This window comes from Lissotriton vulgaris, chromosome 9 (genome assembly GCF_964263255.1).
Source record: "Lissotriton vulgaris chromosome 9, aLisVul1.2, whole genome shotgun sequence".
In the NCBI taxonomy this organism is placed as follows: domain Eukaryota; kingdom Metazoa; phylum Chordata; class Amphibia; order Caudata; family Salamandridae; genus Lissotriton; species Lissotriton vulgaris.
In genome coordinates, this window is record NC_141697.1 from 155,853,286 (window position 1) to 155,871,254 (window position 17,969).

At 44.3% G+C, this 17,969-nt stretch overlaps 1 protein-coding gene across 2 annotated transcripts in view; it reads right to left on the reverse strand.

Annotated features, from left to right (window-relative positions):
* The window catches only part of PRPF39 (pre-mRNA processing factor 39), a 508,214-nt gene that overhangs the window by 222,601 nt on the left and 267,644 nt on the right, over positions 1-17,969 (reverse strand). For both annotated transcript variants that reach the window (XM_086937261.1, XM_086937262.1), the window contains 2 exons: positions 7,947-8,112; positions 5,182-5,289 (listed from right to left, as the gene is read on the reverse strand). In XM_086937261.1, the coding sequence (XP_086793387.1) occupies positions 5,182-5,289; positions 7,947-8,112 (274 nt within the window). The remainder of the gene's footprint in view (positions 1-5,181; positions 5,290-7,946; positions 8,113-17,969) is intronic.

The following is a 17,969-nucleotide window of genomic DNA, read 5'->3' on the forward strand; positions in this document are numbered from 1 at the left end:
ATACCACAGGAGATGCCTGTGTAATAGAGAAACGTTCACTCCGTTCTGGGAAGAGCTTAGAGCTAACCATCCCAGGACGGGGTTAATTCCTAGAGCTGAAATGTTCCTTGCTTTCAGTTTCATAACAGCAGAGACTCTTTGAATTCAACTGCAGCTGAAGCATTTCAACTCTAGGAATTAACACCGTTTTGGGAGATTAGCTCTTCTACACTACAGCCGTCCATTACACCGAACCCCCGGGCTAATTAGCTGCTGCTCCGGAGGGACAGTGGAAATCAAAGATAAGAGTGGAGGGTGAAGTGCGCGCCCCCCCTGAGAGGGTGTTGCGTCCCCCCAGGGGGGCGCGCCCCACAGATGGAAGAACTCTGCCTTAGAGTGACTACACCCTTGGTGTGCTCACCCCATATGGGGGAGTGAGCACAATCCCTAATCCTGATTGGGGAGTACCAGCTATCTGCAAGATGGCGGGGACTGAAGAGTGGGCTTAACCTCGCCTTCCCCACCTGAGGGGTGGGGTTGGCAGAGGTGGGCACACAATCTGGGCTGGCTAATTTTTCCCACCGAAAAGGAGGGGAGACTAATGGGGCCTGCTCATGATAGGAGAGGCTGGAGTGGCATTCCAAAGGCTGCAAGGCCTTTGAAGCTCTTCCTGGCCTGCGGGTGGTGTGAACACCTCCGCCAAGGAATGGCTATGTTTCTGGGCTTTTTGAGCTAATGCTCCCACCCCAGATGTCCAGAAACATGTCTTGTGGTGGCAGGCTGGTGTGTACCAGTTAGGAAACTCATCAGAGGCTGGTCGTTTTTCAGGGGGCATCTCCAAGATGTGTGCCATGTCGACTCTTCACTTTGTTCTGCACCAAAACATGCAGCCTGCAAAGGCAGTGTGTGTGTAAGGTACAGGACCTCTAGGGGTGTGCCCTAGGTACCCATGGACTGACATGTGGCCAGTGAGGTGCCAACTGGAGGTTGAAAGTACAGTTTTGGGAAAGAACACAGGCCCTGGGAACCTGATTGGCAGGGACCCAGGGCACATCAAGTCAAAGTCTGGCAAGAAGTGGGTGTATGTGTTCGGGGGGGGGGGGGGCAAACATTCTACAAACAGTCGCTAAGTGGATAATATAGCATTGACAGCCTCTAGGACTGAGAACCACCAGCTAAATGACACAGTTGGGATGACTGTTTCCTTGATGTCACACAAAGCAAGAAATATTTGTGTTTTAGTTCCCGCACATAATGAAACAGTGAACCAGAACAGACTACAACATCATTAGCATTCTTCAATAACTCTGAAATTGTCAATAGGCTTTCAGCATGCCATCTAGCAAGTGTCAAGGTTTTTTTTTTTTTTTACAGGGAAGCACTTCAGCTCAGGTATCGATTTTGACTGGTCACCACACAACATTTTCATATATGTAGCAAAATTACTGCAAATACAAACAATATTACTCCAGTCTTTGTTGAACTTGGTAAGACCTTTTTGCAGCAGCATTCCAAGTGACACTGCATCTAATGCTTTCGAAACGCACTTTTCACATATACCTGTCACTACACCTTGCATTGAATATTTAAAGCTTGGGGTGTTTGGCAATTCACCTACTATCAATAATGACTCGCTAGAAAAGGGTATGATGTTTCACCCATTCATTGTCTGTGGGAAAATTTGATTGTACATACTGGGAAAGATTCTTATGAAACCAGCCATTTTATCAGTGAATTAATTAAACATAGCCAACTATCAAATATTATTGATATTTCCTGATTCTCTACAGTTTATAACTAATTCATTAAATAAGACCTAAAACATCCTTCTAAACCCTGCATCTTTAGACCAAAGACAACAAAACTGAAAAAAGCAAAAAGGAAGAAACCATATTTTAGTGACATCCCTAAACAAAACTGTTAGCCCATTTGTTCATGCTACTCCCTTGTATATAAAAAAGCAACATTGTATTGGCCCCTTCAAAAAGGAATAAAAATGACACTTTCACTCATCTTTTCCTTTCTTTGAAATGCATTTAGTTTGTGGTTGTAAAGGTATTTTTTCCAGTGTTTATATCTTTACCCTGCAGGGCCTAAAAAATCCACTCGACCACTCTGATATGCGAGCTGAATTTAACAAGGCCGAGCTGTTTTAGGTCCTACTCGCCCTTTCTGGCGAGTAGGAAGACATACTAACTTTTGTCCTCTGTCTCTGAAAACGGAGCAAATGTGACAAGATAACAAGATTTAAAGGCATTTTTATTGCTTACAAAGTTAATGAGCAATAAAGATGCCTTCAAATCTTGTTAGCTTGTCACATTTGCTCCACTTTCTGAGACAGAGATCAAGTAGGTTACAGTTAGGTCGAGGAGATTTTTCAAAGTACTAGACCTGCAGGACTAGTACCATTTTTTGGATTTTGAGAGCCCTGCTCTGGTGTGGGCAATTTTCCTTTCTGTGGGGTTTTATCAGTTATTATAGGTTTACACCTAAAACAGGATAGCCTAATTATAGTACCGTGGGACTCCCACTTCAACAACTTGGAATGATTCAAGCATGTGAATCTATGAATGATACGCCAATACTGGATAAATAAAGAATTTTGGGCACTAAGAGCTGTGTAAGGCAGTAGCCAATGGACTACATCCTTTTGGGGTACCTACAATCCCTATATAACCACTTCACAAGGCGAGTGGGCATAACCCTGACCCTGTTTATCCAATTTCACCAATAAACGAAGATGGTGGAATTCTAATTTCCATATTCACTTCAGGTAGCCCACCTTAGGGGGTGTTACTAGTCTGATAGTGAACATGCCTCCCGACTAGCTAATCTTCCCACCTGCCATGGTGCCAAATGGGTCCAGGGTAGGAGATGGCATTTCCCCTGTCTGGGGGAAGCCGGGGTCACATATCAAAGGTGACATAAGCCTTTGAAGCCTCCTGCTATGAGGAGGTGACAAAACCCCCATCCAGAGAAGGCATTGTTTCTGACTTTCAAGAGTGCAGCCTGGCACGTCCAGGGGGTCAGAAGTGCATCTGTGGTGGCAGGCTGGTCAACACCAGTCAGCGAGAAGACTAGAGGGTGGTAGGTTTTTAGGGGGCACCTCTAAGGTGCCCCCCTCTGTGCAGGTCATAATTAATCTAGAACGGACATCAGTACACATTTATTAAGAAAAAGATGTTTGATGCGAAACACCATAGATTTCAGTGAAGCAATCATGTAGCTGGGGAACTTGTAATGACCAGTGGCCAGTACATGTACTCTAGATGGCTTTCCTGTTCACATGTACTATCGAGTAATTGGACTACACATCACAGGGGTATAACTGCTCATGCAGATATTTCCTCACAAGTAATATATTACACCCTGACTTCGGGCTGTAAGACCTGCTGTAGGAGTGTATGCAGTGTTACTGGGCATGGCACATAAGAGTGTGTGCCATGTTGTATCTTCACTTTTGAGTGCACAATTTTACGCAGCCTGCCATGGAAGTCTGCATGAGTGTGAGGAGGGGTCCGCTTGGGTGAAAATACATGCTGCAGCCCTTAAAGACCATATTTAGTACCCATGCCCTAGGTACCAGGGATAATATTTATAACATTTACTTAGGACGTACAGGGAGTGCTAAAAGTCAAGACAATTGGGGACCTGGTTAGCAGGAACCCAGTGAATGTCTGTCAAAATTGTATCAGATACCAGGCAAAAATTGGGGGTGACCATGTCAAAAAGGGGCACTTTCCTACACTTTGTTGATTTAATTTTCGCATGAGCAAATATGCACAGGTATACATACACATTTAAGAATCTGCTCAACTATTACAATTTCATTTTCTCGCCCTGGAACAGTTTTACTTCTGCTCATGTAAAGAGTAATTTCCAACAGTTTCAAGTGTGAGAAGAGATTGGAGAGAAGTTGAATACTCAAATCCAGGTATATTTGTCTGTGTGTGCTCAGACTCGCGGGCCATTTTAACCCTGAACCACCATTTCCAGCCTACTCTCCGAATGTGCATGTCTAGTCCAGGGAAGGTGGCAAAATCAGAGTGTAGCTATAATCCAAATCATTGTCTAATACCAGCATTGGCATAATTCGAAAGGCTATTATAAAAACCTTGATATTCTGAACACGATCCCATAATTGTACACCTCACTGCTCAGCACCATAAGATACAAGTGAAATTATTTACAGGACAAGTAGATATCTGAAACATGCCCCTGGGACAAGTAGATTCCACACCTCTCAATGTTGAAATGATTAATACCTATAATAAGAAAAGAATGCTGATTAGCAGACACTATAATCATGCCCCAAAATGACATGGTGGTTTTACAAGTATGTTTATCTTTATGAATTAAATGCAAACACCATCAAAAAAAAGAAAAAAAAGAAAAGAAATTTAAAAAAAAGTGTATGGTGCCCATTAATGTAGAATAGCCAGGAAATTCAAAACAGTTATTTAATTGGATGGACAATTACTCTTCAGGACCCTCTTGTGGGCCTTTGCTGTATACCAACTATTCCTTTGCTGTATACCAACTATAAAGCAGAGAGCTAAACGAAATTGATAGTCATGGAGCAGTGCTTCACTGCTGATTTTAAGTTAAGACTTCTATTTATTGACTACGACTACTTGTTATAAATTGGCATGAAAGCATGCTTAATTGGGAGATTTTGGTTTTATGCAAGTGGTGGGAGGATTGAGTTTAAATCTTAACAGATACATCCAGTATCATGGACAGTATAAGATTATGCTATTCCCAACTGAAAGGTTTGACCAAACAGCAAAAGGAAATTTAAAACAAACTTTTTAGTTTGAATTGTGATACTCAGATATAAACAAGGGCTAGCACCTGTGAGATTACAAGTAGCAGGAAGTCCTGAACAATGTCACCAAACTAAGGAATGCCAGTAAAAAACGTATGACCAGTTGCAAATCTGCTGTAATTGTAGTATGATATTTTGTATGCAATATTGTAACACAACCAACAAAAAGTGGATAACTAAAACTACTACAACAGACAGTATTTCCTTGTCAAAGCTAAAACAGTTGGTTTTTAAAAAGGACATTAGCTGTCCCTTAAAAAATTACTCTATAGTCTATTACAATAAACACATCAATACTTGCCCCTCAGGTACCCTTCCACTGACACTTTCAATTCCAAAACATTTTAAGTGTAAAACTAAAGATTGAAACCTACGCCTTCTTCGAAATTCCATCTCTTGCTAACTTCATACTCATTGTGGTTGAAGACTTCTTGATTATGTTCAATGATTCTATGTCGCATGTTTTCAATTTCGGTTGTTAGCTGAATGAGAACCGTAAGAAAAAAAGCAAATAGTTAGCTGTTGCACTACACATTTTCTGACAATTAGTTATTTTCATCATTCTTAAAATAACCAGCTTCCTAACCTTACATGAGCCAAATAAAATTTTCCATGCCACTCCATTTTCCTTCTGTTTTAAAGCGTTTTATTTACTGCAAGATAGAAACACATTGCAATAGATGACAGCACTTCAAACTCCATTACAACATGAATATTTTTTATCATCTAGTTAGAAAACAGACTAGGATGCCAGAATATAAGTCATTATATCCTTTTGCATTCTTTTGACTTATCAAAGAATTGTTGGTGTGAAGGGTTTTGGTTCATAAACAGATCTGCATGACGATGGCCCTTTATATATAGTTACACCATTTTGAATATGCTCTATGTTAAAGACTGCTGATGGCTCACAGTCTAGACCAATATCTGAAATCATAGTGGACCATCTACATTGTGCTTTGAAAAGTAAAAATTACACATCTGATTAATTTATTTTGTGCTGCCAGACCTAAACTAGATTTCGACAAATTGTCAATAAAGCAAAAAGTTTTTATTTAGCTGGATACAAATCACACTATTGACGAAAAATTTGAATGTTTTAGTTACTATGCATCATGTGTTACTATTCATTTAAAGACACCAAGACTGCGCATGTGGTGCCAAAAGCAAAACAATTTAGTTTGAAAGAATTGGCCATGGATAGGACAAGAGACTTGATTAGCAACTTTTTCAAATCTCATTGGATATGGGCACTTTGCATGCAAGTTAAAAGTCATCCTTCCTCTGAAGATCAACTGTCCTTAATTGCGGCAAAACAAATCAGCTGTGTCCCCAGCCAGGAGTCATTCAGACTTCTTGATGCTTTCTGAAATTAAAAATCTAGATGTTCTAGAAGTATTGGATTGCTCCCCTTTTTAGAAGTATTGGATTGCTCCCCTTTTTTGAAGTCTATCTGACCTCAAAAGATACATAGCAGTCTGCCGGCTAGATGAACTCCTGGATGTGGCTGTCACAATATCTTTGAGCCATTGACAGTGCTGGGGCAATGCTAAACAACCTTATGGTCAAAATTGCCAATTCATGACTATCTTGAAAGCCAATAGGTAGGGATTATGTATACAGGTGTGGCTCCTCCGCAATGACTGAGGAGCGCGCCATACTGGCTTAGAGCCCGCAGCCAAAAAATATATAAAAATATTTTATTTTTAAGCCGCTGGCTCAGCCAGTGTGTGCAGGGAGGGGTGGGTCTCAGGGCATGAGAGGGGGAGAAGGTGAGCTAAGTGCAATCTCTAAATGCATATATGTGTTTGGCCGGTCATCTCAGGCCCACCAAAACACACATGCACACTTTGCTTTCTCTAGCCTGGCTGTATTGAACAGCCAGGTTAGAGAAACCCCAGACTTCCTGACAGAAGTGGAGTGTCTTTTCAGCCCGCTCAGGCCAGTCCCCGCAATGCAAAGACAGGGAGTCTGTATTGTAGTTGCATTTTTATAGCGCTTACAACCCCTCAAAGCACTTTTTCAGCAAGTAGCATGTTACTCCAGAATCCATAAAGGATTAGAGGTGAATAGTATAGTGAAATACAAAAGTAAATTGAGTGGTGGATATGTTAGTCCGTTATTTGGATGAGAAAGGAATTGGAAGGCTAGAAGAGGGAAAAAAGCTTTCATTTATATAGCGCTACCTACCTCCGATGGTGAGTTGAAGCGCTTTTTCAGCAAGTAGCATGCTACTCAGGAACCCATGAAGGATTAGTGGTGAATTAGCATAGTGAAATATGTAAGTAAATTGAGTGTTGGATAGGTTAATCAGTTATTTGGACTGAGAAGGATAGGGGAGGGATCCCAGTTTGTGCTGGGATACCGAAGACCCAGCACTGAGGCAGGAGGCAGCCAGCAGCAGTGAACTTTTTTTTTTTTTACATTTTTATTTGAAAGTCCCTAGGGATACAACAACTCTTTATGTTTAACACTGGACAGACCAAGGCACATAAGCACTGGTATGCTGGGGAGAAGCAGAAGTGCACAATGCAAAATCATTGAAATTGTTAAAAGTTGTAGACCAGTCAATGTGGTGACTAGTCTGTATGAAAACTGCCTTGTGAGAATGTGAAGGGGATAATTAATATACATTTGAAGCATTGGATACAGAAGATACCTTTGCTTTCATCTTGAAACCCTCTTCTAAAAAAAGGTCTACACATCTTGCCTATGCATTATGTGCAAGAACTATAACAATTAAATACACAATACCCATCTGTCTTAAGATCACATTACATTAGGAGAGTGATAAACGCGAACTGGTTCTGCTTAGTAAGTTAACATCCCAGAAGACCGCTTATGGTCCCATGTTCAAAGTAGCTTGAGACCCATTTTACATACTTCAGATGATTAACGCCATCCACTCACTTGGCTCCTTAGTTCATGTGTTAGTGTGGTCCACCAGGCAAGTCCTGGAGCAAAGAAGGTGTTCCAGGCCAAAGGTATGTGTCCCGGATATTTTACCAAATGGTGTAGGCCAGAAAAATCAACAGCAATCAAAAAATGTGTTATTTTTCCATGAAATACAAAAAGTATTTGAATTGTTTTCCGTTGACAAATGGATAAAGAAAATATTTTATTTCTGGCAAAATATTACCTGTGCTGGGTCAGTCAGTTCTTCAAGGCCTATTGGAGCGCTGTCTGCAGGTAATGTTTCTTCTCCTCCGTGACCATTCATAGAAGCCAGTTCCTTGCGCAGCTGAATAAATCTTTCCGCTGACAAACATTCTCTCGGCAGATTATTCTGTATATGGTCTCGAAACCTGAAACGTTTGCCAAAGCGATAGATTGCATAGAATTAGTTTATGAAAATGCAGTAAGAGTATTTTCTAACAATTTAAAATAGGTTGGTCAATGAATCATCATTTGAGGCTACTAAGAAATAATCAAAATAAGAACAAACGGCTTCTGCACCAACTCTCGGTCATAGTTATATTCATTAAGTTCATAAACACACCATACCTTCGCCTTCACGCAAGATCATGTAACAAATCAATTCTACCCAATGATACCCAATCTACTATGTGCAGACATTTTATTTTCATTTCACTTTGAAAAAGGAAATATCTAGATAATAAAGTCAACTGTTATAAACAAAATACATGTTTTCCCAGGAGCAGCACTCCAGCCCCAAAAAATTTAATTGTCAACATAGGCACAGCAATGCGAAGGAGAAAAACAGATCTTTCACCTTCAAGAAATTCATGAAGCCCAACAGCTCCAGAAAGCCTCAATCTCCACTGGTACCTTAGTTTCATATTCTGAGTATGCTGACAACAATACACCACAAATGCAGCTTCTATTCTTTTGGCTCAGTTAGGTAGAAGTGTTTAATAGAATAGTGAGATTGTCTCTTTCTAAAGAAGATGGAAGAACAAAAAGGAATTAAAGGGGCTTCCATGCAAGCTTTGAGGTCACAAAGCACGGCCATCATTTTGTGAGCACTCTACCACGTTTCTTACTGGGACTATATGGAGAAACGCTAATAAAACCGTGAACATTCACCTTAAATTGTTTTGAGAAAGCAACAGTGAGACTCGTCCCAAATATGGATGTATTATTCCTTCAGAGACATTGGATTTGTATGAACAACTTTGGCACTTTAACACTTCCTATTAACCTGTTTAAAGTATATGTTGCTGTAGGAAGCGGACTCTAAATAGTGCACTAAAACGAAGTACATAGGGCTGTGTTCAAGATGGTGCCAGTGTAGGAGCGTCTCCCTGACCTCCGCCGCCTTCCCTTTGCAGTAGAGCGGATTCTGCCTATCCCAGGACTCCTCTAAGTCCGGGGCTACATGTACTCCGCTGCCAGACTGCAGCCCCAGACCCTGAGTGGTTCCGATCCTGATGGCGATTACAAAGATGGCAGACGGTCCAGGTTATTCACAGACACTAAAAAGAGACTTCACTTCCGCTGCTTGCATTCTGCAGAGGAGTTAGTTGACCCGCCTGCGACTCCTACAAGCGAGTGATGGAGTGCCTAGGATGACTTGCACATCCCACCCGAACAGGTGCGGGAGAAGGTAGGCAGCCGTACGTCTCGAGGAGGCAGTCCTTGCAGGCCACAGAACCTCGGCCCTGGCTGTTTAAGGACCGGCGTGTCATGTGAAGTAGTGTGGCTCACTGGTTAGAGGCGGCAGACCCGAGAGCAGAGGACGGCCCGGGACCAGGGTTCGATTCCCGGCGCGGCAGGTTTCTGGACCAGGGTCAGCGGACTCGATAATTCTCTCGCCTCGGTGCCCACTCTGATCAGCGATCACACTCGGCAACTCTGGGCATTAGCTTGCCTCATCTTCACTAACGGCCCCACCAGACCGCCGGGGATGCCTGGTCTCACCCTGGAGATACCCATTAAGGGACCATCTCTCAGGGAAGCCAGGAAGGGTTTCGCAGCGGTCGAAGCGCCTTGGGACCCTACGGGTAAGTAGTGCGCTATATAAATGCCAATACATACATACATACATACATACATACATGTGGGCCATAGGGACATAGTCATTTTTCACTAACTTAGCATGAGCACGTTGCAGCTTGTTGCTGCTTTGCACACGTTACTACACATATTTTAATATTTGCAATAATTTCAAAGACTGCTTTCACATGAGAACTAATCGATGTGTTGACTCTGCATGTTTCTGGGATTTTGACTGAACATTATGTGCAAGGTCGAACAACAATGCTCCTGGTTATTTTGTTCTGGCAAAACCTTAGCCCTTAGACAAATCATACCGTTGCAGCTGTTTGCATAAGGTACTTGGATTTTTAGTGGGGTGCACAAATAGGCGAGACACACTTGAAGAGGGACCTTTCCAGGGAGAAGAGCACCCATAATGCAGACCTACCATCTATAGGTTAAGTGAAAAGAAGAGCCTTCACGGGTTTCTTTATATGTTTATTTGTCATAACATCTCCAGCATGGAGTAGCATCCACAACCACAGGTGCTCTCCCTCAACTGTTTCCACCTAGAATCCTCATAGGGTGAATTCCACACAATAGCTAGGTAACAGTCTCCATGACATCACATGACATCTCTAAATTAAGTTATGGGGTCTGCTGACAAAGCCCAGAGATCTTCTAATATATAATAATACTTCTTCTTAGCAAGGGGGAGGGTGGTTAGACACTATAGTCCTCTCTCCATTGTCTTTTTATGATGACCTCTCCCTTCATGATTGATGTACTGACTACTATGCTGACAATATTTGTACTGTGCATTTTCCTGCTTCTAATTGGCACGTATACTACATGTTAGGGCATGTTAGTTAAAATAAATATTTTAAAGTGTTCTGTGTCTCCGTTAGATCTTGTTGGTGAGTACAAGAGAGTGAGGGAAAAGGTGTGTATTGTTACAGTGATTCATGAGAGATCTGGGGGTGGTGTTATGGGGTGTCTAATCATTTGATTCTCTGTGAGGGAGTGTGACACTATAGCTAGTCGGTCCTGGGTACTAAGGTGGTGGGAAGACTCATTCCCTATGCACCAAGGTCCCATTTCTTGCTCATAGTTCTGGATGTGTGCATAATCCCTGCACCAGGCCACCCCCCCCCCCTTGTTGCCTGCCTGCCTTCCTGCATGCTTGGAGTGACTGGGGCCTGCAGGGGCAAACTAAGAGCCCCAGGCCAACTGACTTCTTTGCCTGGGAGGACTGTCTGGGAGGCCACGTAGAGGACCTAGTGAGGCCTGCTGATGATACTGCCTGTCACCATATACCCAATTGCTGCCTACTAGTTAGTGACGTTCGTGTCTGGTGCCATCTCAGACTGGTTGATCATCTTGGAAGTGGATGTCTGTGGGGTAAGAGACTGGCATTACCTCAACATGCCTGGATAGTCCCATGGGTGGGGAGGGCAGGGGCATCCTTGGCCCTTTCAGACGCCATTTCCCTACCTAAGAACGGCTGCCCAGCATGGGGGATTCTACATAACCCAGTCTTCGACCTAACTAAGCCCGGGGGAGGTCCTCCCTTCCTGAGACCTTGACTTAACGCCCACGTCTGGCATTCAGGCCCACCAGTTGCTAGAGCTCACCACCAATTGGGCTTCTCACAGTGGGGTCAGCCTGCCCTGTAGGGACCCCCATCTCACAGTCAATGCAGTCTAAGACTCTTGTGAGTGCGCCACACGGAGCCTTCCATCAGCCTCCGAAGCTCATCGTGTGTCCCTCGTTCAGCAGCTGTCATGTATTTTGAGTCCCTGGTAGGCTCTATGCCCCAATTGAGCAATCTGATCCTGTGGTGCTGCAAAACGCCTCTACTGCTTCGGCCTCCCTTTCCTTAGTGGCAAAAAGGGTACACATCTTGCACCTCTTTCTTCCTAGCGCTTCGTCAAAAAGGACAACAGTCTCGAGGACATGTTCTCCAAAACCCCGGCAAAGACAACTGACCTGCCTAGAGAAGCGTCCCCCCCACTCCGACCAAGACCTTAAGGGACAATGATGGTAGGCTCTACGGGAGAGGACGCCCCAGTGACGAGACCATTTTTGGGACAACAATTTGGGATACTCTGGGAGGATTCGCAACCTTCAAACGAGACATAGCATCGGAGGTGAAAGACCCCAGAAAGGATATCAGTGACTTAGGCCAAAGAGTGGACTCACTCGAACAAACTAATGATTTCTGAGAAGAAAAATTGGAGTCACTCCCGAGAACTCCTTGAATTGAGGAATAGGAATATGAACTACACTACCAGCTGGAGGACATAGAAAACCAATCTCATTTCTCCAATATCTGGATCAAAAGTGTTCCTCTACAGCAGAGGTCTTCAATCTGTGGGGCGCGACCCCCAAGGGGGCCATGAAGCCCTAGGAAGGGGATCGCCCATTTCCAGACTTCACTTAAAAAACCGTTCGGGTCACTTCAATGCTTCAGCCAAAGTTAATGGAGTCTCCCGTGCTCTGAAAGGGAAAGGCTGGCAGACAGGTAAAACAATCCTTTGTGCCAGCTTGCCTGAATAAAATGAAAATGTGAGTTAATCTGCAAATGTAAGCTTGAGAGCGGTTCTGGCTGGATGTGCTCAAATCACTCCAGGCATTTTGATGGCAAAGATTTTTTTTTGTGGTAGTAGGAAGAGTTAACAACTGGTCTGTGAAGTGCATGCTTTTAATCATAATTGCATGTACACAGCACTTAACGCCCCTGAGGAGGTTTTGAAGGGGCAGTTATGAAAAAAAATGCAATTACTTATGGTCTGGTATTAATAAAATCTACATTTTGGAAGCTCCATTTTATACTAAAACTATTTTCACAGTTTGTAGCAGTCTATCGTATAATGTGTGTAATGCAAGTATAAAATAATGACTTAAACATTCTTAGTGCTTTCTGTCACAGGCTGTGATGTGACCTTGTAGCACTACAAATACACTAGTCACTATTCTTCACTGCACCAACCACATTTAATTGTCTGGGTCTCTGGTTACACACAGACCTCTGCAGTGTATTATCTTATAGAGGTTTCCTAATATACTACAGCGCATATCTCGCCGAGTAAAAACTTTTTAAAATGTACTTTTCGTTTAAGCTACCCATTATTTTATAAATAGCTACCTGATGGTGAAAGACCTAAAACAATTTGGGGCTGATTTATGAGAGGCTTGCGCCGGTGTGTCACTTTTTTTAACCTCGGCACAAGCGTCTCAATCATATCTATGAGGCGTTGTAAATTCACCCAGTGTGGCTTTGCATGGCGTCATAGATATGAGTAAGACAAAGCAGTGCAAATCAGTTGTCCTACTCTGTCAAGTAGGTGTTCCATGGGCATTGTGGTGGGTGTTCCCATGCAAAATAATGGATTTTGATGCTGTCCCACATTTACAAAACCATGTCAACCTGGGGCAACGGTAAAACTTCACGCCTCCCCACAGCAGGCATAACGTGGAGAAATGTTTTAATTTCTCCTTGTTTTTCTCTCTTTCCATGTGTGCTGCATTCTGCATCTCACATAGAAAGAGGAAAACCCCTCTTGGGATTGTTTTTGTACAAGGAAGGTGCCCCTTCCTGCACAAAAACCGGTCTCGGCATCAAAAAGTTTGAAGACCTCTGCTCTACAGCTGTCTCTGGGAATCAGAGGACTTTGCTTCTCATCTCTCATTTTGTGGCCCCAGAACTTGATGATCAAGACATCTTTGAACACATCCACAGGGCAGGGCCGTTACCCAGGACAAGCACAAGACATCCTCACGGGTCAGCATTATTATAGACAAAAGGAGATCATCATTTTTACGGTGCGTGACAACCCCACTGTAGATTTTGAAGGTTTCAAGATGGGGTTGTATCAAAACTTTTCCCCTATGACACTGTAAACACTGCCCAACCCTTCAACTCCTAAAGGACTTTCTCCATGAGAAGGGTGTCGGGTACAAATGGGGCCACCCCTCTCCACTTTGTATGGAATAATGAGGCGCAGAGTATCAACCTAGAGGAGACGAGGTCGCTGGTGGATAGGTCACCGCTCCCTAGGGATCCTCCAGCCCAGACATCTTTGCAGGGTCCGACTTGGCCCACCACAGACTTGCGCTGCTCTGCATGTCTGAATAAGAACAGGTTCTGTGAGCCCTCTGAAACTGAGTCACAAGGAAAGCCAATTACGCCATGATAATGCTTCCGAAGCAGACAGCGAAAATTGATGTACCATCAGACCTGTGGTTACGTCACTACTGCCTAGCTGCAGCATCGGCCTTCACTGTGGGGATCCTGAGTTTACCTCTGCTGGTAATCTTGGGCCCCAGGACACATCCCTCCCACCATAGATCATGCTTGAGGGGGCGAGACAAGGTGGGGCGCCTTCTGGCTCACCACCTTCGCTCTCAGGCTGTACCACATAAGGTAGATGAACTGGTGTGGACAGACGGTGACCTGACACATCAGGAGTCGTCGATCACTAGGGAGTTTGAACTTTTTTGCACCAGTCCGTACTCCGCTGAGAATCTCTATGCTGAGAGCATTGGGGTGGTCGTAAACCCACCGTAGATAAGGATATTACTCCCAATGAAGTTATTATGGCCATACAGTGCCTGCTGAATGGTAAAGCCCCTGGACATGATGAGTTCAGGTCAGAGTTTTACAAAGCATTTGGCGCAATTTTAGCCACCATATTAGCGCGATTATACAACAACGTTCGCATCACTGGCTCTCTGACACCTACAACGTAACTGGCCAAAATTGCTGTCATGGCCTCAATCGCAGTCATTCCCAAACCGGGGAAAGAACCTACGTACTGCTCCTCGTACTGCCCCACTTCATTATTAAACGTAGATGCAAAGATCTTTATGGGCATTTTGGCTAATGGACTAGCTCCCTACGTGCAAGATCTGGCAGATCCAGATCAGACCGGGTTTATACCAGAGAGGAATTGTAGTAACATACATCTGTGCCACCTTCTTGATAAGGCACAACGCTCCCGCACACCAGCCCTTCTCCTATTAACAGAGAAGGCGTTCGACCAGTTCCATTGGCCAGAGCTCCATGTGGTGTTGACAAAGTTTGGTTATGGTCTGCTGTTTTGCCAGTGGGTCCAGAGGATTTACGTCACCCCCAAGGCAATGGTAAGAGTTAGTGGAATGCTGTCTCAGTCCTTCCCTATAGCTAGAGGCACTTATCGAGGGTGCACCCTGTCGCCTTTATTGTTTGCCTTATATATGGAACCCTTTGCCGAACAGAAATGCAGTAATCCACAGGTTTTGTGCATTGCTATGCCGGGCAGGATACACAAAATCGTGCTCTAAGCAGATGACGTTCTTCTCATCTTATCAAATTCTCACGCCTCTCTTACGGCGGTAATGGGAGAATTAGAGGATTTTTGGAGATTGGTTTTAAAGCCATAGGCTCCCCCAAAAGTTGCTATTTTAAACCTCACCATTCCAGAGGCAGCCAGTGCTGAGCTAGAAGCTGGATTTCCATTCACCTGGGCCACACGAGGGATATCTGGGCCTGTAGATACACTTCACTCCTAACAAAACTGTAGAACATAATTATGCAACACTCCTGACAACTGCTCGCTCAGACTTGTCCAAATGGAAAGGAAATGGAGTCTCTTGGCTAGGCCACTTGGCAGTTGCTAAGATGACGCTTTTGCCAAAGGTTTTACAGGTCATGCACACACTGCCCCTTCAACCTCTCCCACAGATGCTAGATAAATTACAGGGTCTTATTAGGGAGTTTATCTGGGACGGGAAAAAGGAGAGGATGGCAAAGACGCAGACGTATCTACCTCAATCACCAAGGGGACTTGGGGTCCCCAATCTAGTGTGCTGTTACCAAGCGACACAACTGCATCACATGGGTCTCGTCCTAGCAATGAAAAGTACTGGTGCTTTATTGACCAAGCAGTGGCAGGCATGCATATCTGGAAGGTTCCGTGGTTAACAGACGCACCTGTCAGCTGGGGTAAGTCTCCCCGTACTCTGTGCCACCATGGGGGTGTGGGACAAGGCAAAAAATTGCACTGTCTACTCCAATTTCACCACAGACATCGGTAATAGGGTATCCAGATTCTTCCCCTCCCCTGCGTCACATGGTTCCCCATGCATTGCATGGCATGATGCCAACCTTAAATGGATAGGTGACCTATGACTCCGACAGCTTCATGGATTTCCTTAACTCCACTCGGCTGATGGACTATTGGTGTCCCTGCCTTCAATCCTTCCCCACGCCAGTAGACTATTCACCCCATTCGAAAGTGGGTCCTCACTTGCTCTTCTGATAAACTCCTTCTTTCTGACATAAACCCCTTTCTTCTCACTGCAGACATCACTTACAAAACATGCAGCACTGATGGGAGGTGGAATGCGAACGCACATTGACAAAGAATGGCGTGACATCCACCACTGCGTCACTCAATTAGCAGCACATCTAGTAAAAAAATGTTTCCCAAGATAGCACACTATTGGTATTACACCCCAGCTCGAATTTCACACTGGAAAGAAGGGGAGGGGGTGAGACAGAGCATGCTGATAACATTGTGGCCAGACCGGTACTCAAACTTGCATTCTTTAGAATGGTCTTAAAATAGCTTCCTTTGGAAGGAGGTGCTGGATGTTGTGGACAGAATATATGATATGGCCATCCTTTGGTTTCCCACCTACATCCTGCTGAGGCACCCAAATCCACTGACAAACCCTCCAAAGTCCACAAAGGGGCGCGCCATCACCCTAGCACTGGGAGCAAGTAAGAGCCAAGCAGCTCTTACTCTTCCGCTGGGGTTCAGAATTTATCCCAACTGTGACAGATTGGCTCCACAAGCTATGGGAGTCGCTGGGATTGGAAAAACGGACAGCAGTGGCAAAACACACACTACCACTGCTTGAAAAGACATGAGGACCTTGCATCTGCTATTTCTCTGACAAATTTCAGAGCAGACATTCCCCACATACCGGGGGACTTATTCGCCTAACACACAGATTGTAACCAAGCACAGACTGGTGGAGGGCGACAGTTTATAACTTGGCCCTGACCCACTCCCCACACCTCATTAGCATATATTTGATGTTTCATTCATTTTTTGGTCGGCAGCATACGCATATCCCTCCCTTCTGTCCTACTCCACTCTTCCTGTTTTTCTTTATTTTCGCTTCTCCTGTTAAAAATTGCCTAGTTGCCTAATGCCCCAGCCACTGGATGTAGGTGCAACGATAACTAATAAAAGATCTTAAAACTAAAATGAAGGTCACTGTGTAGAGTCTAGGCAACCCTTATTGGTTTGCAGGGCTTCCTTCAAAAATCAAAAGTGCTCTATATTTGTGGTAGTGTGGTTGAGCAACTTAGGCTAATCAAAGGGGAGTATTGTGTTTTTTTTGTACATACAAACAGTCAATAAACGGGACGCACACTCCAAGAAATCCAACACTAATTTATAAAAATAACAGATTTTTATATTATTTTAGGCACCAAGAAATTAGTACTCAAGTAAATACTTTGAGTAATCGATTTTTACAGGTAAGCAAAATGTTTACTTAAATGCGTCTTTATGCTGTAATGCTTTCCTAAGGGGAAAAAAGGCATACACTGCATAGGGGGCCAAAGTCCAAAGAACCACCAGCGGTTTGCCTTCATCTGCCCTGGAGCGACCAGGTGCAGTGGTGCTGGTCGGGTTGGTAGCTTTGCCCGCTACACCGATAAGGGGGGCGGTGGGAGTGGGGGGAGGAAGGCACATTGAAACAGGCTGCAGTTAAAGACTTGGGAAAGTCTAGGAGCTCCCAATGAGGGTCTTGGGAGCAAGAAAGCGCCGTCAGTTCTTGTGAAGCCGGCCGGGGCGCTCAGGTGCAGAGTGGTTAGATCGTCTGGACTTGTACGTTGCAGCCGCTCACAGTTGTCTGTCTAGTCCAGTTGAGGGGACAAAAACAAGACAGCTGGGCCACTCTTGAAGTGGGTCTCTGCAGGGCCAACATCACTTGATGACTAGTTGGACTCGGAGTCCAGCCTTGACTCAAACAGGTTTTGGTTGCTGCAAAGGGTCCGGTACACAAAGTATTTGTGCTGTGAGACTCTGGTTGGTCCTGGCATCTTCAAACTTGGTGGAGAGACGGGTCTACCATTCTGGAGCACGGTAACCTCTTCCTGGACAGCTGCTGTGTCGGTGAAACCGGAGGGCAGCAGAACGGACTTGCAGTGTGGTATGTGCAGGCG